This window comes from Rattus norvegicus, chromosome 11 (assembly GCF_021556685.1).
Source record: "Rattus norvegicus strain SHRSP/BbbUtx chromosome 11, alternate assembly SHRSP_T2T, whole genome shotgun sequence".
Lineage (NCBI taxonomy): Eukaryota > Metazoa > Chordata > Mammalia > Rodentia > Muridae > Rattus > Rattus norvegicus.
The window spans coordinates 28234745-28255078 of NC_141544.1; the positions used below are offsets into that span (position 1 = coordinate 28234745).

The window sequence follows — 20334 nt, forward strand, 5'->3', positions numbered from 1 at the left end:
CTCTCTCTCTCTCTCTCTCTCTCTCTCTCTCTCTGTGTGTGTGTGTGTGTGTGTGTGTGTGTGTGTGCATGCGTGCGTGTGTGTGTATGTGTGCTGAATCTATTGCATCTAGACATTTAATCAAATTTTTTGAAAAAAAAATACACGAAAGAGCAGAAAGAGCGTGTATTAAAAATGTTACAAGGCCTGAAGCATCAAAGTTCAAAGACTTCGCATGTATAAATCAGGATCTACCACAAAAAAGTGGAGATAAATATATAAAAAGGCATGAACCAAAGCACTGTAGTTATTTGGACCCTGATTGACATAAGTCAACTCTGAAAAGGCACTTGAGCCAACATTGACCCTTTTACATCTCCTCTACACGTGGGATAGTCTGTGATTTTTCTTGTTTGTGTTTAGTGAAGTACAGGTATTGTGATTACAAATCTACATAATAGTTCTTATTTTACAACTACAGATTGAAGCATGAAATCATATGTATGAGTTCTGCTTTATAAAATTACCAAGTGGGGATGTGAATCAGGGACCAAAATGAGTAATGATAAAACAATATCGATGCTAGTTCAGGCTTGACGGTGTGAACTCATCTTTACTATTTCTTCTTTGACAAAGGAGAGCAATACGATGATTGAAGCAAGCAGTTTGATTTGTATGGGGAGATAAGTGCACATCCTGTGCACACAACCAACGTGGTTACAGCTTTTTCTCACTGTTGATAGTCCTTAAAGCCAAGTTTAGCCTTTTCTGTAAACCTCGGCATTAAAGCTAATTACAAAAGTTTCTTTTAATATACTAACATAATAGTGACATGAGGATTATGACTAAACAGCCAATATCTGACTTGAGTTAAATCCCACTCCCCAATATGAAGTCCATATGCTACACTGCTCAGGTGGAAAAGAGCTTGAGAGTAGATAGGCCAGTTATTTAGAGGAAACCCAAATGCTATTGTTCCACAGCAAAAAGAGGAGTCCTAATGAATTCTACTGTGCTCAAAGGTCAGTTGAGGATGGAGGATACCAAGGAAAAAAGGTGCTCTGTATGAACAGGATCCGAGCACATGAGAACTCACAGACTGATGCAGCATGCACAAGGCCTGTATGGTCTGGACAAGATGGGGTCCTACAGCCAAAGGGAGAAGTGGACACATAAGGCTTTCCTAACACAAAAGCTATCTCCAATTCTTAACCACTTGCAAATAAAAATTTAGTTTTCTCCAAAGTATCTCCTTGGAGAAACAAACTATTCTTAAGGATAGCCACAATCCCAGCAGCAGATGGACAACAGCAAATGAACTTATTTTATCTTTTTTTATTTTGTATATGTATGTGTGCCTGTGTGTGTATCTGTGTGTGTGGATATGTATGTGATTGAATGTGTGTCTGTGTGTGTATGTATGTCTGTGTGTTTGTGTGTCTGACTGGGTGTTCGTGTATGTGAATATATGTGTGAATGTATGTGTGTCTGTGTGTGAATATATGTGTATCTCTGTGCATATTTGTCTGTGTGTTTGTGTGTCTGACTGTGTGTATGTATATGTGAATATATTTGTCTGTGTGTGAATATATATTTATCTCTGTATATCTGTCTGTGTGTTTGTGTATATGTGTATATGAATATGTGTGTGAATGTATGTGTCTCTGTGTGAATGTGTCTCTGTGTGTATCTATTAGTTTGTGTATATGTGTCTGTGTGTGTGTGCACGCACACACGTGTGTGTGTGTGTGTGTGTGTGTGTGTGTACATCTTTTTGTGAACAAAGGCGTATGTGTAGAGTCTGGAGGATAACTTCAGATCCTTGCCTAATAATTTGTTTAGGACAGGGTATCTTTAATGTGTCAGGTAAGGTTACTGCCACTATTTAAATGAGATGTATCCCGTAACTTTTAGGCATTTGGACCACCCCTCAGTTGGTGGCCATTTGCGAAGGATTCAGAAATGTGTATTTGCTAAAGGAAGTATGTCGCTAAAGACAGGCTTTGTGGTTTTAAATGACTCATGTCACTTTCTGCTTTTTCTCTTGGCTTCTAGGTTCTGGTTCTTCATGTGAGCTAAACTGCTGCTCCAACCTACATACCTGATGCATGGTCACATGCTTTCCTATCACAGTGAATTCTCGTCTCTCTGGAACCAAATGCCAAATAATGTCCTGCTTTTACAATTGCCTTGAACATGAACAAAAATAAAAACCTGTGGCAGAAGTTGGAACCAGGGGTCGGGTATTAGAGAGACAGACCTGACCATGTGGATTTGTCCACAATTACGGAAAATTTGGACACTTTGGACTAGAAAAGTAGTTGAGCACTCTAAAGAGGGCTCAACAGAACATTCTAATAGGAGCTAGGAAGACAGTAGTGCCTAGAGTCTTGGGGGCTATGAAGACTGAACACAAGAGGTTTTGGGGAATCAATATTAGCAATTGGACTAGGGACTATTCTTGTGAGGATAGGGTAAAACATAGGACTACTTTTTGCCCTTCCCCTAAGAACTTGCCTGAGCTTAAATTTTAAAATAATGGACTAATTTCTTTGGTGGAGGAGATTTCAAGGCAGCCTGATACTGATTCTGTCACATGGTTATTTGAAGAGAACTCTAAGCAGATCTACAATGAGAAAAGAGCAAATAGGGCAGAAATAAATACAAGTTAACAAGTCTGGAGAACAAAAGGACACTGGAAAGTTTAATGTTCAAACCAAGGTTTGTGCTGGAAGAGAGGCTGTAGTTGTTACGGAAATGTGGACCATTATGGAGAGGTCAAAATGCATTTGGAATAAAGGGAATGGCTCCTCCCTATCTCTCTAAGACCACAACCAGCTAATCTTCCAGTTTGTGAAAGGACATGGCCTTAAAGGAGTTTCTGTTTGTCCAAAGCAATAACAAACACAAGTTGCTGCCAATGGGATTCAAGGAGAGGTGGGCTCACCCCAAGTTGACAGCCAAACAGGACAATGTTGTCCATCTAGGTCTGGCTTTAGAGTGATAAAGAACACATGAGTAAATGGGTCATGGCATCTTCCTCTAACATTAAGGAGAGCTGCTGAGGCTAGGTATGTGTCAGGGCAACCTTGAGAGGCCACTGGGTAAAGCTATATAAAATATTCCTGGGTTACATTGAAGACCATAGGATATTGACACGTCCAGGCCATGTAATACATGTCAGAGAGAGCTGCTCACAGGGAGTAGAACCAGCCCAAGAGAAAGAGGGTCACAGGCAGCATAGATGAAAGGAAAGAATTATCTAAGGCTTACACATTGTACATGGGGACTGAGTTTCCCGCTGGTTTTTAATATTTCATTGGTCTACTATTTCGTCACTATGCCGTAGCCCCCAATCTTCCCTTCTGAAAACTGTAATACGTGTTCCATTCTAATATTTGTTGGAGCGTGGACTTTGCTCATTTTTTTATGGACAAGGTTAAAATTAAGAAGTTGCTTTGAATCTCAGAAGATGCTTTGGAATTTGCTTATAAGTAGTGTTGCTATTGAAAGACCATGGTACCTGTTGAGGTTCTAAATGCATTTGGCATTAATATAGGGCCCCAAGACTATGAGAGACCAGGAATGAAATGTGGTGGTTTGAATGAGTCATCCCCCACAAATTTTAAGTATTTGAATACTTGAGTTGTGGGGGATTAGGAGGAGTGGCCTTACTAGGGGGAATAAGTTAGTAGGGGCAGGCTTTGAAGTTTCAAGTTTCATGCCTTTCTGAGTTGTCTCTTAGTTTCCTGTTTATGGTTCTAAATGTGAGCTCTCAGCTACTAGCCCAGTTAATGTTCTTGTTGTTTGTGCTCATGCTTCCCCACCATGATGGACTCATCTCTCTGGAGTCATAAACCAAACAAGCCCTTCATTCTACAGATTGCCTTGATCATGATGTTCTATTGCTGGAACGGAAATCCTAAAGAATTCTCTGGTGTCCACCACCTGTTTCACTATAGGAGCACTGAGCCTGTGAATATGGTACTTTTATACCTGACTTTATGTGGGCTCTGGGGATGTAACCTAAGGTCACCATGTTACAGGGTGAGCACTTTGTTCACTGAGACATCTCCCAGATTCAAGTAATAAAATAAAAATAAAATTTTTAAAAATTTAATACAAAATGCTTAGGACAGGTATCTGGCCTGTGTTGAGAACTCAACAATGTCTTCAATATTTGTTTACCTAGTGTGTGTCTAGGCATCTTGATCAATTAGATTGATATTGAGAAAGTCATAATTTGGTCAGCAGTGGACATTATGGAATCTCTAACTTGTCAAAATACCAATCAGAAGCCAATAGCTACAATTCCCTTTGAGTACTTGACCTAAAGGTATTAACGTCCCTATCCATATAAGAAAGAGTGAACAGCTGGATGAGGTAGAGGTGGGTTAGGGGATTGGGGTACACATAGGGTTAAACAGGGCCCTCCTGCTCTATTTAAAATCTTTCTGTTGTGATTTACATCACTGGGACTGGGTGATATCCAGCCACCTCTCTCAGGGAGAAGCTCTGTTAATCAATCAATCATATACTATGGGTGCATTTATATTCTCAATTGGAAGAACATTGGGGGTGGGTCAGAGAATAGATGCAAGCAGAGTGAGTAGAGCAGGAGAGTCCAGTCTCAGAAGAGAGAACTTTGCACAAATAGTATTTGGTCTCAGAGCAATCCAGGGTGTGAGGAAGCTGTATCCCGTGGCATCAGCAATCCTTCTGGAAGTTTCCTCATAAAGCAGCTTCCTGTGCCCATGCATTTCTTGCTTATTAGCTAAAATCCCATTACCTTATGCAACATGTTTGTGTCACAGCTTTTAGCAGCATGCACCACGGAATGTAAAGCTAGACCTGACCTAAATAAGCAAACCTCTTTCCAAACGCATTTCTGTTTGGATTAGACTTCCTTAGAAGATTAAATAGGTCACTGATAGACACATGCTTGGAGTAGATTCCTGCTTTAACCCAAGCCTACTTTAAACACATTTCTTCTTCTTAAAATTTAATTTTTACATCCATGCCTATTGGAATGGCACAACCCAAAATTGTGGTGCATCAGCAGAAACAGAGAAATAGTGGGTAACACACACCCAGATTTGGGCATGTCAGAAGAAAATAATTCAGGAAGTCCACTAACATTCTACATTTAAAGCTACAAGAATTTACTGCTTACCAAGTAAATTTGACTTACGTTTTTCTTTTGGGGTTTTCAGCTTCAATATTAGAAACTTCCTATTGAATAAAATAAAATAATTAGTCCAAGGAAATAAGGATATTTGGGTAGATATATTTTATCTTTGAATGTAAGCTAACTCTAGTTCATTCTGACATTTTCCTCATAAAAGACTACTTTTTCTCTGTTATTTTGGTGATGTCTCATAGAATCTTGATGTTTTGGTTTTCCCTCTTTTTGTTTTGTCTTTTTAACTTTGGGTGTGTGTTTAGTGTTGTAGTACATACATGTGTCGTGTATGCTACATACTTATGTATGCATGTATATGCAAGTATAGAGGCCAGGAGAAAATACTGGGTGTCTATCTCTGTCATTCTCTGTCTCATTTCCTTGAAGCAGTATAAAAGAAACATTTATTGGCCTTATGTAATTGTCTTCTCAGAGGTTTACTGCTGAATAAGCTCACCCTTTCCAGTTCTTTCTGAACTCTAGCTGGCTGGTTCATTGGTTGGGATTACAGGTATGTACTGAAGGATTCCATCCAGAGGGATTAAAGGTGTGCACTGAGGGTGAGTCTGCATTCTAGCAGGATAACACAGACCTAGAAGGTCTTGGGAGAGTTCAGAACAGCCATGTTGCTTGATTAAAATTCCTCTATAATACAGGATCTCTCACAGAACTGGACAGCCACTGTTTTCTGTTACACTAGTGGTCAAGAAAACAGCTGGGTGGCCTTTCAGCCCTCCTTCCCACAGTACTCCTCCAGTTTTGAGTTGCAAGCATGTGTATTTTGATTTGGTTGCTCGGGGTACAAATTCAAGTCCTGATGCCTGTACACCTAGCATTCTTGCTGACTGACCTAGCCCACATTCCTATAACTTAGAGGAACAGTTACTAAGATGTTTATTTTATAAACTTTCACCCATTTAAGTAAAAATAGAACTTAAAAATGAAAATATGTAATTTAATCCTCAGGAACTTGGCCCACAAAGACCAAGGGGGAAGTAAGTCTGAGTATATTAATTATGTCATAAGCTATCTTTTGTTGATAAAGACTCTGAAAGCAGCCTGTCACAATTCCCTAAGGGTCCTAAAATAAGTCTGTGACTCGTCTGACCTCTTCCTTTCAGCATCTGAATGTGTGTAAAACCCTCACATTGTAGGACAAGAATATGTCACCACATTTGTCTCCGACCTTCCAATAGCTTGATTTTCCTTCAGGTACGTTTAAGAGTACTTCTGATTCTCTACCTTTTCAGCCTCTTCTTTTCAAATCCATGTGTGATGGGAAACAGATCTTGTCCCAGAGAGCTTGCTTTGTTTGTTTTGCCAGATAGGAATTTACATACCAAGGAAAATTGAGACCAGTATTCCATTTGGGGGATGAGGTAGATATAAAGTCTGAGAGGAGAAGTTGGTTCTGTTACTCAAATGGTTAATCCTATTAATCCATGTCCAATTCAATCTGATACAACCTGTGCCCTACACAAGGACTATCGAACATTCTCTAACTCTTACAGTGTGTGGATCCAGATATCATTGTAAAGGACACATTGAGCAGAGCCCTACTGAAAATGTATATGTTGAAACCATCTTTGAATATGAAGAACAGCCTCTTTGACAAGTTGGAAATGTGGATCAGCTCCAGGATAAGTAATAGGAAACACAGTGCTCAAACAGATGTTGGATAGGGCCTGTGCTCATTGGCTTACCAGGGGCTTGCCACCAAGTATAGAGTTCTATTCCGGGGGTCCACATCATGGAAGAACAGAACTGGTTCCTTAAGATGTCCTATGAACTGCACACGCGCACACACACACACACACACACACACACACACACACACGTACACACACACACACACACACACACACACCTCCTGCACACATACAAACATTCACTACATGAATAGATAAATAAATTCAATAACTTTTTTTTTATTAACTTGAGTATTTCTTATATACATTTTGAGTGTTATACCCTTTCCCGGTTTCCGGGCAAACATCCCCCTCCCCTCTCCCCTTCCTTATGGGTGTTCCCCTCCCAACCCTCCCCCCATTGCCGCCCTCCCCCCAACAGTCTAGTTCACTGGGGGTTCAGTCTTAGCAGGACCCAGGGCTTCCCCTTCCACTGGTGCTCTTACTAGGATATTCATTGCTACCTATGAGGTCAGAGTCCAGGGTCAGTCCATGTATAGTCTTTAGGTAGTGGCTTAGTCCCTGGAAGCTCTGGTTGCTTGGTATTGTTGTACATATGGGGTCTCGAGCCCCTTCAAGCTCTTCCAGTTCTTTCTCTGATTCCTTCAACGGGGGTCCTATTCTCAGTTCAGTGGTTTGCTGCTGGCATTCGCCTCTGTATTTGCTGTATTCTGGCTGTGTCTCTCAGGAGCGATCTACATCCGGCTCCTGTCGTCTGCACTTCTTTGCTTCATCCATCTTGTCTAATTGGGTGGCTGTATATGTATGGGCCACATGTGGGGCAGGCTCTGAATGGGTGTTCCTTCAGTCTCTGTTTTAATCTTTGCCTCTCTCTTCCCTGCAAAGGGTATTCTTGTTCCCCTTTTAAAGAAGGAGTGAAGCATTCACATTTTGAACAATAACATTTTTAATAGATGTGGGGATCAGGGATTGAGCCCTGGTGTTGGCTTAGATATATTAACAGACCTTTGAGTTCCTGACCAAACTGACCATTCTTTGAGTTATCTCTGCTTTCTCATGCATATCCTAAAAGTGATTAGTATCTAGACTTTATGAAATTCAATAGATCTTGCTCCAGAAGCAAGTGGTTTTTAACCTCAACGGACAGGGATGGAAGCGTAACCACCTCTGTAATGGCCAGGCGAAAAGAGCACAGCCATTGATCTCTGTAGCAATGTTTTCCTGTCACATGCATTTGGAGGCTAGCAGGAAGAGGAACCAATGGAATGTTTCCATCACCTATACACTATGGGCCAAATAGGCTTTGTCAGCCAGAATCATTATCTTGAACCGTATTCACTACTCTGTGCAGTTCAGACATGTGACAAGAGCCAACCTAGGTAGAACTTTTGAAACTGTAAATCTTGCACTCATCCAAACAGACTTTCTTCCATGTCTAAGGAGGAGAAAAAAAGAAATACAATACAAAATACAGAGTTTTGCAGTAAGGAAAACAGGAAGCAATAGATACTATTTGTGTTTCCTATTCTTCAAACAACAGCCTTTATACAACAGCTCATATCAATATTTTATTGTCTTTGCTCTCAAGCAGATTAATTCCAGATGACTCAACAAATTCTCAAGCAACTGGGACTGGTACATTATTCAAGCCACCGCCTGTTTACTTGGGTGAAACTTTTCTTTAATACCCACAGTCAGGTTCTGGATACTCTTTTAGGTGATTTAAGTCCTTGTGGCTGCTAGTTTTGATGAAAGAGACACAATCACCCTTTGGCTTGAGGCATAGACATCTTAGCCAAAACTAAAATTATTCGAAAGTCCTGGAGAGATTCTGAGGACACACAATGTCACATCCTCACCGGATTATCCATTTTATTCTGTTTCACGGGAATTGAGGCCATGCAATGTTTTCTCAAGGTGAGTGAATTTAAGTTTTTTGGGAGTCTTTGGTTAAAGAATTTTCTTATAATGAATCCTTTGGGGAAAAATGCAGCTCATGCTTCTGTTTAATTCCTCCTAAGATGAAATTTAACGTGGCTCTCTTTGAATAAACTGTTTCCCACAAGGGTAGTATGAATCAGGCAGGTCTGAAGTGTGACTATTGGAAGAAAAGAGAACACATACAGCAGAAAACATCTATCTATTTGGAAGTAGTATGCAACTGGCTGTTGCATGGTTATAGATTTCTACTAAACTGGTGAATCAATGTTTGGTACTTCTGTGCCAGACACAAGCAGATGTACAAAATACAAACTGCTTTTTCTTCCTATTTCTGCTCCTGCAGGCAGACTGTCATCTACCTGAGGATCAGACCATCAGTTCTTTATTTATAGAAAGGCTAGTCCAAGAGAAACTGCTATGCACAGGGTTAATTTTGGATCTTGGCCTTCCTCTTTATACTTAATCCGCAAGCCGGATGTTTTCTGTACTATTCATGTGTTCATATGCATGGATGTGTTATGTTCTGAATTCCAAAAGGAAGATACCATTACAAGAAGTCAGTGAAGTAATTCTGCCTTGTTCTCTAATTAGACCTTTGTCATAAATATCAGGTAACATCTAATCCTGCCACCTGCCATTTCATAGTTCCCAAATCAAGAAGCAGTCATTGGATTTGCTTAATCATTTAATTCACTAGGGAAAATAATTTAGATTTTACCCCTGAAGTTGCCAAAAAATAAAAAATAAAAAAAAGTAGGCAAGTGACTTAAAATTGGCCAGTAGAAACTATACGATATGCCCACACTGAGTTATTTAGAGGTGAATGGATGTAGAATCCAGAAGAATAGGGTTTTAAATATCTATCAGACTAATATTTATAAAATTATACATATACTTTAAAAGGAGAATATGCCATTAAAACATATATTTTCAATATTAAATATATAATATTAATAATGTCATCTCCCTGTTCTCACCAGATAACTATCCAACAGAATAGAGCTTAGTACATCCATTACATTCTGGGTTTTTTAATCTGACTTTCCATTTATGAAGGCAAAGTGAATATTTTGGCAGTTGCTGCTGCCTGGCTAGTGGAACTACTAACAGTGTCTCTGTACCAGAGAAAAATGATTGACAGATTGATAGCACAAATCCCTTGGTGGATTTTTTTTAAGACTGCAAAGCTGATCTGATCTGACCTTGGCTTGCAAATGAACAAACTGAGGGCCAAAGTGGTGAGGTGACCTGACAAGACTTCTGGTTTAGTATTTAATTTTGATTAAATGCTAGCTGCTTTTCTTACTGAAAATAGGATTTTTTTTGGAAATCATAAGGTTTAATCATCCTTACAATGCAATTTATTAACAAATACTTGGTAAGCTCCTCCTACGTACTTAACACTGTGTTGTAAGGAAGAAAACACTTACTTTTCAGCCATTGCAAAGTACTCGGCTGACATGGAACAAAGGGTGGTCAACAGGAGAAAACCATCAACATGGATTTAATAAAATGTTATGTAGCATATAAGAAATGAAGACCTCCTAACCCCAGGGTAACCTGCAAATTTTTAGGAGCAGTCACGTAGAAATATAATTGGAAGACAAAAGAGGGTACGATCCAATCATAATAAACTAGAGTAGCTTAGTGCCTGTCACCCTGGGGTATTTTGTGGAGGAGGAGAGGAAAAGGGGTGACCTTCGTAAGTGTCACAGCCTATATTAGTGGCAAGAGAAAGGAGCAGGAGTGGTCTACCTTTTGTGGGCTGCATCACTAAGGACAAAAGTATTCTAATTTCCATGACCCACTTCAGGAAAGCAGTAGAAGAAGAAAGACAAAGAGATAGTCCATCTCTTAATTTCTTTCAGCCTGAAACACCCATATACTAAGGTCCTATATTTTGGCACAATGCATCCAACACTCATTTAGGTTTTGGAGGCAAAGGAGTATTTCAAGTGGTCTCTCTCTCAATTATCCAGCTCCAATGACTGGTGATCGCAGGATCGATCACCCGAGGAAACACTGCCATCTTCGAAGATTAAGGGAGCAAACTTACACAAAACAGACCAAACATATTATACATACAAACACATATGTGCTAGCAATCATGTTACAGATACAAACAGATGAGTGGTTTGTTATAAGTATTTTCATCAATATTTATGTTCTAATATTGTGTAAGAATTGAACACAAATTTATATATATATATATACATATATATATACTATTTACTTTAAAATAACAATATAAATTCTCTCATGTTCAATTCATTCTCTTTCAATAACTTCACTTGCATAACCAAAATCAGCCATTCTAAGAATGCTACAGGCAAAGGCAGTGAGGTTTTTTTTTGTTTTGTTTTGTTTTTTGTAGGTATTTCTTATTATCATATGCTTCAGCAAAGTTCAAATAGAGGCTCAGAAGGGACTTGTGAGTTAATAAACATTCTTTTCATTTATTTAACCTTGCTGTTGTGTTTTATTGTACAGACAGAATCTGGTACTGAGTGCCAGGAATGTTCTCTACCAACAGGTAGATTTTACATCTCCCTTTACACTTCTGATTTTTTCTTATTTGTTTTTTATTGGGTATTTTATTTATTTACATTTCAAATGTTATCCCCTTTCCCAGTTTCCCCTCTGCCAACCCCCTATTTCCTCCCCCTGCTTCTATGAGGGTTCTTCTACACCCACTCCCACCTCACTGCCCTGGCACTGAGCCTCCTATTGATACCAGATAAGATCATCCTCTGCTACATATGAAGTTGGAGCCATGGGTCCCTCCATGTGTACTTTTTGGTTGGTGGTTTAGACCCTGGAAGCTCTGGGTTCTGGTTGGTTGATATTGTTGCAAGGATTGACACAGTTTTGATGCTGTATTTTCTAATTACATGACTTGCACATATGTGCAATTATAATTATACAATGTAGGTGTGGTTCCAGTGCTCTAACTCCAGTAATTTGTTGAATCTTTCTATCAATCCTGTGGGGCTAATACACTTAGTATTATCCTCAATTTGTAGACATATAAACCGAGACACGGGACTCCTGTCTATAGTCACACAGCTCAGAAAGTGTCAAAAGTGTGATTTTTCTGCCAGCAGGCTTCTAAGCTTTTCTGCAAACACATACTACATCCACCTGTCATCACAGATCAAGATTTCACAAATAAGCACTATTGGCCATGAGCAAGATCAGCTCCAAAAATATGCAAGGGAATGCTATACCATATGTCACTGCTAAACAAACAACTCGGAAAGCACATGCTTCTTGGAACACTAGTGCTAATAATTCAGCATTACTTGTATAGTTATAATGATGTGTTATGAAATTATTAATTCATCATCAAATTATGAATGCCACCACCACTGTCATCAAAAATGCCCAATAAACAGATCATTTAATTTAAAATAAGGGATTAAGGAACCAAAGTAGATAATAGTCTGTTCATGGAAGTGTCTTAATCCCAGCATATCACTGTAATAATGTCACGATTTTCAGGGAAACGGATTCCATCTGCCCTATGGTGAGGAAAATAAGGGCAAAGAACGTTAGCCTTACCCACTTCGGCTACAACTTCTCTATGATCTTATCTGATCAAGCATCTGACTAAACATAATGGTTTCCATAAAAAATAACATGTGTCATGCCTGTAAGCAAGACACGGAACAAAAGCAACAGTTTAGCCTACCCATCCTGGTGGAGAAACAAGACAGTCTTGCCAGCCTGCATAGCTGTCTCAAGGTAACAATACCTAGATGTAATGAATTCGGATTTCTTTACTAGGGTGATATATAGCATCCACACAGCCCCTTGTCTCAGGGCAGATCATAAAGCTCATGGTGCCTGGGAAATGTACAGGGACCATATCAGAGACAGAGCTTGTAAATTGCATATGAACTTCGCCATCTATCTGCTAAGTGAGCTGTCTGTCAATTCTGAAGTAACAAACTCTTCTCATGGCACTATAAATATCCAGGGTGACAAAACAGGTTTCCTAGGGGATGTTTATTTGCATTATAAGGTATTCAAAAAATTCTCTTCCTTTTTTTGATACAGGGAGCTATTAAATAGCCTTAAATATATCGTGATTTATGAAATTATATTTACACAGGGCTTAAAAAGAAAAAAACTAATATTTATTATATTTCCTGCTTCTTAAACCATCATTTTGCCTAATCCTCGTAATCACACAGGGAATCAGAACATGTCAATTTAGCTGGTGAGAATGTTATTAAAATAAGATGAGCCAAGCAGCAAATGCGTTCTTACCAATGGCAAAGCATTAGAGCAATGCCAAAACCTCTTCTGCTCCTGACCCAGGCAGGATCGACAGATGCTCTCTCAGCCTCTCTTAGGTCTTCAGATTCCGGATATGGGAGGGAGAGTTGGAAGTCTGATTTCCCCACTCTGAAAAAAAGTCCGAATTGCTGTCCTATCCCAAGTCAATGGGGATCACAAAAGCTTTTAAGAGAACATTAAATTGGGAATGGGTTCTTTTTGCTTTCCAGCTTTTTCTTTCAAACGTGATTAAAGAGATAACTGTGGCTTTCATTAGTTTGATTAGTAATTGTATCATAAGCCCAGGAAATAAGAAAGAGAAGAGGGCATAATTAACCTTAATCCACTGGTTTCATTTTATTTTAATGTAAGTCTCTATTTACAGGGGGAAACTAATTAAGTCTTACAAAAAGTGCTCACATATGAATTGGAGGCAGACTAGGTGAGTGTGATCATAGATATAATGGAGAAAATTAAACATGAAAGAGAGTGTTGCCTTTTTAAAGAACATGATCTCTGTTTTACATGTTGGTTTCTTATGAGTCATTGTACAATCGAGACATCAAGGAGAGGCTTGCATGCACTGTTTTGACACCAATTCCTTTTGCTCATTGTTTAATGAAGACTTGGCTGATGGGATGTCACTGTTAATCTCATTTTCTTCCCTTAGTGTCTATGTTATTAATAGCTATGTCAGTGCTGATGCTAATATGGAGACAGAATAAAAACTCCCAACTCAAATTATTTGGGCCAAGCGTGACACACTGTTAAGTGGATAAAATGCCAACCTGGCAGTCACCAACTTTGACTTGGGCATCACTCACCTTTCCTATGATAGTATGTCCCGTTTCAGTGCATCAGTTTGAGCATTTCTAAGGCACTAGGTCTACAAGCTCTCTAAGACCTTTGCTGAAAGGTGCCTGAGCAGCGAACCCTAAGGAGGTCTCCCTCTGCTTCCTTCTTCTCAGTGCAGCTTAGAGTCCGTGCCTTCCAATGAACACATTCTGTTAAACCACAAACCACACTTACCAGCTCAGTGCGTGCTCTAACTAATGATAACTAGCGTCACGCCATTCCTTGTCCTAGCAGGAATTCTTGTCACCTTTATTGTCACAAGAGGATTAAGAGGTAGCAGTAATTTTTTGTTTGCTTGATTGTTTGTTTTAATTTTTATAAGGTAAGAAACAAGGCTAGGGACCTTGTGTAAGATCACAGAGCTAATCAATGTCAAAGAGGAAATCTTTTGTTTAACTCTCCAAATATTGTATTTGTGTTTACTATATTACAGAACTATAAAACCTTCTTTTTGGGGAGTTTTACAGAAGTCAAGATTGATATTTATATCAATAATCCACCCATACAATTCCTTACGTTATGTTCTGTATATTTAGGGTGCATATATTTCTTGCCTGAATGTGCATCTGTCTTTTGTTGGCCCTCAAGTAATTTTTTTCTAGAAAAGAAGAAGGTGAAGATGATGAGAAAATAGAAAAAAGGAAGGAGGGAGGGAGGGAATGAGGGAAGGAGGGAGGGATTTCCTCTGATTCCCCAGCCACCTAGATTTATAATTTGGATGCCTTCCATCACTGGCCTAATTTGACATCCTGATATGAAATTGTCTCATAAGGCAGGGGAAACAAAGTGTGAGAGTTAACTTCATTGTTAAATTTCAGCACATAACATAGTTCAAAGCTTTCTGCTTCAGTAATGACATTTCTACCTGGTCCTTTTGACTTTAGCAGGAGTGGCACTTTTTGGATAACTAGTTGCGTGGTGTCTTTGTGGGGTCCCTACTGCTAACTCTAAATATCAAGAACAATCTTGAGCCCTTATTAGTTTTCAATTAGTTTTTTTTTCTTTTTCTTTTTCTTTTTGACTGGATAAAAGTACCTTTTACCTTAGTTTTTTTTCTTATAACTTCAATTGGCTAGTACTGATTTGGTTATCAGCCAATCATTCTGGTAGATATAAAACTTTAAGTTCCTTCATAACTTTTTACTATACAATGGAGCACCCAAAAACTGGATGGCTGATGACAATACACATTTTGTATCTTGCAGTTTCCAAGGATAAGAAATACAGATATGCCTTAAATGAAACTTTTTTTTTACCCTCTCACAGTGTTGCAGTATATTTGGTTACCCAAAACTTCTGAGGGTCCACACAAAGGTTCAGCTTGGGAGAAAGGAATGCTCATCCAGATTAGTAGCTGCACTCAGATCTCTGAAACCTGTTTGTAGTGAAGTCTTCAGCTTCTGGATAACAATTCACTTCTTAAGCCTGCTCTCATGACCTGGCTTGGAAATCCCCCACTTGGGATTCTGTTTTATAGAAATGTATAAGAGAGTAAAGAAACCCTACTACCATGGCCACTGTAACATAACCATGGAAGTCACTTTCTGTCAGCTTTGCCTTATTCTTTTATATTCAAGGGACATGTGAGGGCAAGAACTCTCAAAGATGTCACTGAGGGCAGAAAGGCAAGCGATGACGAAGTCCTATATATCAAAACACTTTGGCGAGGGTTTCAGATATTTGGTAAGATACCAGTCTAGACGTTCCCATGAAGGCATGATTTAAGCTGATATGAACATCTAAATAAGAAGATTTCTTTACTGATCAACTCGCAGGCTGGAGAAGGTACCCGTTCAGTTCAGCAAAGGTAGGATCTATTAATACTTTTGCATCACAGTAGATAAAACATCTGACAGAAAGGGCTTGAGGGAGGAGAGGTTGAATCTGTCTGTATTTTTAGAACAATCTCTCTATCCTGGTAGGGAAGGTGTGGCAGAGGAGAACACATTCGTCCGTGGCACTGAAAGCAGGAGTTTGCAGGTGTTCACATCTTGAGAGACTATGCTGTAAGATAGAGCTGGAAGGTTTCCATACATCCTCTCTTCACATGGCTAGGGAATCATTGAGGAAAAGTTGTTCCTCTCTTTCTCAGCACTTTCCTTTCTTAGCACTTCAGTTGCTACCCAATGCATCCTTGAAAGCTCAAAGCAATGGGCTGCACCTCAGCCCACTATCAGCCTTAAGACTGATAGTGATGACAGAAAACCTCTCTAGGTAGAAGAAAGCAAGCAGAAGGCAGAATTACCCTTAAACTGCCCTTCCGGTGGTCTATAAAATCTTGCTGCTACCTTCTCTCCAACACACCTTAACCACTGATGCCATGTGTGTTCAGGATGTGTGGCACAGATACTGCTGGTGGCTCCAGAGTGAAGCAAAGCTAACTGACCATAGGAGATTGAACTCCTGACCTTGGCCTCATTACTGCTGAGCTCTAAGCAACTGTTAGACACGCATCATATTGTTTGTCTTTAAAACTGTGCTTGAAAAAAAAACTGTGCTTGACTCTGCTATATTACTCTCTCCTTAACATCTGGTAGCTGGGAACAATTTAATTGATTTCTCCTGTGTTTTTTATGAGCACAGAATGTCGATGAATGAGTAGTTACAAAATTAAACTTGCATTTTAAAAGTATAAGGAAAGAGAAATCTCTGAATTATGAATGTGCAGTTGAGCAAATGCACCCACGATGAGCTTTCTTGTTTATAGTTGTCCCCTGTGGTAGGCATCTCAGACTAAATTGTCAAACATTGCACTATATACCTGGTAGTTGAGGCAATTTGTAGAGAGCCAGACCTTGTGTTTTCTAATGCACATCAACAATAAATCCTATTGCTTCTTCTTGTCCAACCTAGGAAAAATCAATGCTTTTAGGTAAAGAATGCTGATCACAAATTATTTTGAGCAGTTTTTAAAAAACGATATCTAAGCGATAGTGATAGTTTGACTTAAAGCCATTTAGTCAAGGATATTAAATTAAAAAGATTGCTCTGTCCTGGTGTGAGGGGTTGCAGAGAAAGGGAAATGGCCATTAGCATGCAGGGTGCCAGGTGGTTAACGTGTGCAATAACATTTAATCCTCCCCACAAACTAAGAAGCAAATCTTCCTATCCACAGTGCTCACAAACTTAGGGTCAGAGTAATTCAATAACATTCCCAAGGACACACAGTTCCCAGCCGGGGAGCCGGAATAAAACTCAACTCTATTAACTTCATTGCCAGCTCAAGATTTTTTTTTCTGCTGTCGTCCTCCAGATAACAGACTCATTTAGCATATATATTATATTGTTGAATCCTTTCTCTTATCATAAACTCATCCTCCTTGCATCTCACCTCCCCTAAACACACTCTTCCACTGACCCCTATATTACCCGCCATCTCTCTCTTCTCTCTCTTGTGCAGTGTGTGTATGTGCACACACCATTCATATACATGCCTGTCACAAAGGCCAAGGAAAGAGTTGTACTTGGGGAGCTGAACTCTGGTCTTGACACTGGCATTTTAGGCAAGTCACTAAGCCTCAACTTCCGCTTGAATTCTACCTGCCAGGAGTGTGGAAAACTTCTTGTGTGGTAACTGCTTTGTGATTTATTCTCTGTTGCAGCAATTACTAAATCCTTGGTTTTTGACATTCTATTCTATATTAACTCATGAAAAGCCTCCTTATGGACGCTTTGCAAAGCCACCAATATTGCAGAGGACTTTCCTTATGCCCCTGTGTTAAATGTTTGCTTGGAACTGGGACCCTGAAGTAGAAATATTGCTGGTAATTTTCTCAAGATACAGAGGAGACCCACCTACTACAAGACAGACATCCTCGCATGTCTCTCCCATGCCTTCCTCTATGCAGAGACCAAAGGCTAAAAATCATATTCCAGAGGTTCATGGGTAGGGAGAATAGACTAGAAATGATTTTGAATGTATACATTCAGTTAAAACTTGGGAGATCAGTGTGATGGTTTGTATATGCTTGGCCCAGGGAGTGGCCCAATTAGGAGGTGTGGCCTTGTTGGAGTAGGTGTGTCACTGTGGGCGTGGGCTTAAGACCCTCACCCTAGTTGTCTGTAAGTCAGTCTTCTCTTAGCAGCCTTCAGATGAAGATGTAGACCTCTCAGCTCCTCCTACACTATGCCTGCCTAGGTGCTGCTGTGCTCCCACCTTGATGATAATGGACTGAACCTCTGAATCTCTAAACTGGTCCCAATTAAATGTTGTCCCTTATCAGACTTGCATTGATCATGGTGCCTGTTCGCAGCAGTAAAACCCTAACTGAGACAATCACATATGAAAGCAGTGGCACATCTTTTTTTTTTTTTTTTTCTTGTTTTCTTTTTTTCGGAGCTGGGGACCGAACCCAGGGCCTTGCGCTTGCTAGGCAAGCACTCAACCACTGAGCTAAATCCCCAACCCAAGGCACATCTTTTAGCCATGTTTAGGAACTGATAGGCTACAGCTGTAAAGTCAGATACTAAACCGGAGTTGCAGCTTTTCGAGTACTCTGAGGTATACTTTGTAAGTCTCATTTGGTAGTATCTTTGGAATGAATGTACTCTGAATTCATTTATGAAGTAGATTGTCGTGAATTGATAAGCACATGGATCATCAATCCTAAAGTGCATCCTAAAGTAATGGTTTTGGGGGAAATAAGATGTCAAAGATCTCAGGACTCAGAGGGTGTCATCAATATGGTCTTTTAATTAAAGTGGAATGAAGAATTATGGGTAGGTAATACAGCTGGAAGAAGCTCTCTCTCTTTTGTTTTCAGAAGGGCTTGAAGGGTAATCTTGAATTTTTGTTTTGGAAGGGGTACGATGACCTTGATGGGAAGTGCAGGGGTCAAATATGAAGTCATCTAAGTACCAGTGTTGTGCCTTAGAAAGTAAAATAAATAAATAAATAAATAAATAAATAAATAAAACCAGAAATGAGCAATATTTCACTTATCTTGCCTCAAACACTATCAACAAACGATTCTCACTACCAAGATATATTATACTTGTTTTTATATATTCTTTGGAATGTGCTATATATTTCACACAGGCTAGTCATCTGCATTTAAAGTCACCATTTTTCTAGTATTCATTTGGTACCTGTGGCGATATAATTCGGCTTTAATGCAGGGGTGGTGAGCTCAGTTAGGCTTTGTTGCATTCTGCCTTTTCCATTTTTGTTCTTCAGCAAATTTTTAAAAAGTAAAAAGCATACCCCTGATGAAGGGCTACACACTATCGGTTGCCTCTGAGAGAGGAGAAACTAGCGTTGTCAGCAGAGATGAGCTCTGTAATTTGTTATCCAATACCGAGCGGCAAGTTCTAAGAAACATATACAGCCAAGAAACACTAGATGATGTCAAAGGTCATATTATGTATTTATTCATACTCACATGTGTCATGAATATGAAGGGACCTGGCATGGGTATGGAAGGGTTTGGAAGAACAAGCAGGAGGGAGGAAGTTACATTTTTAAATTACTTTTTAAAAAGCAGTTCATAACTGTGGGCAATACCAACCTATGATCCCTCCATCTAGACACCAGAGGTTTTGTTCTGGAGTCTGAGCCAGCAGCTCGTCTGAAGTCTATCTCATGTGTTAAACCCTTCCTGCAACCTGGGCAAGTAAACTTGGACTTCTGCAGTCAACTTGCCCAGGTTAATGCACAGGCTAAAGGAGGCCATGCACCTTCCACAGCCACACAGCCTTCCAGCAGCAGTGCTGAAAGGAGAGCTCACATCTGCTCCACTCAGAGCTCACACTTATAAACACCACATCCCTGGCTCTCCATTACTGTTAATATTTTATCTTGCTGGAATCATGAGCCTTCATTAATCCATTCATATTGCTTACAACTATTCATTGAATGCCTATGATGTATAAGATAGAAATAAAAAGGACAGTCTCTGTCCTATATTTCAGTTCATTTTTTTAAAAGCTCAAACTTCTTATCAATTTAATTTATGAGATACAAAATGAATTAGAAAATTGAAAATTATTTTCTTCCTTTAATGAATATCAAGTGCACACCAAATAATTCAGGCTTGATCCAGTTAACCCCAATTTGGCAGAAAGACAAATATTTTATATTCTCACTCTTTTCCTCAATCAAGACATTTATTACTTTTGGACATCATAAGGGGGCATTAAAATAGGTACAGGTTCAAACATTTATAGTCTGCACCTAAATTAATACGACAACAAAGTAGTGAGCGCTTAAGCCACAATATTAACGTACTTTCGATCGTACTGATTGAACTGCCTAGTTTGGAACACTATGAAATCTTTCACCTGCTTTTAGCAGCATTTTCCCAAAACTCATGGGTGTGTGTAGGCTAAGATTAACTCACTAGATATTATTAAATATTACGATTAAATTTTTTGATAAAAATCTCATATTTTAAACTGAGTCTACTCTAGACCAACTCTCCATCACTAATTCCTTCTGTAACTGAAGTC

General features: G+C 39.3%; 1 protein-coding gene and 1 long non-coding RNA gene across 15 annotated transcripts in view; one reads left to right on the forward strand and one right to left on the reverse strand.

The window, feature by feature from the left end:
- Window positions 1-2228, forward strand: part of LOC148002471 (uncharacterized) — a 219017-nt gene extending 216789 nt beyond the window's left edge. For 13 of the 14 annotated variants that reach the window (XR_015632902.1, XR_015632903.1, XR_015632906.1 and 10 more), the window contains one exon: window positions 2035-2228. This is a non-coding gene — a long non-coding RNA (uncharacterized LOC148002471). The remainder of the gene's footprint in view (window positions 1-2034) is intronic. The other variant, XR_015632907.1, reaches the window with a different exon arrangement.
- The window catches only part of LOC134480953 (uncharacterized), a 113729-nt gene that overhangs the window by 51751 nt on the left and 41644 nt on the right, over window positions 1-20334 (reverse strand). The window contains exon 4 of the mRNA XM_087577202.1: window positions 5171-5211. Within this exon, the coding sequence (XP_087433328.1) occupies window positions 5171-5211 (41 nt within the window). The remainder of the gene's footprint in view (window positions 1-5170; window positions 5212-20334) is intronic.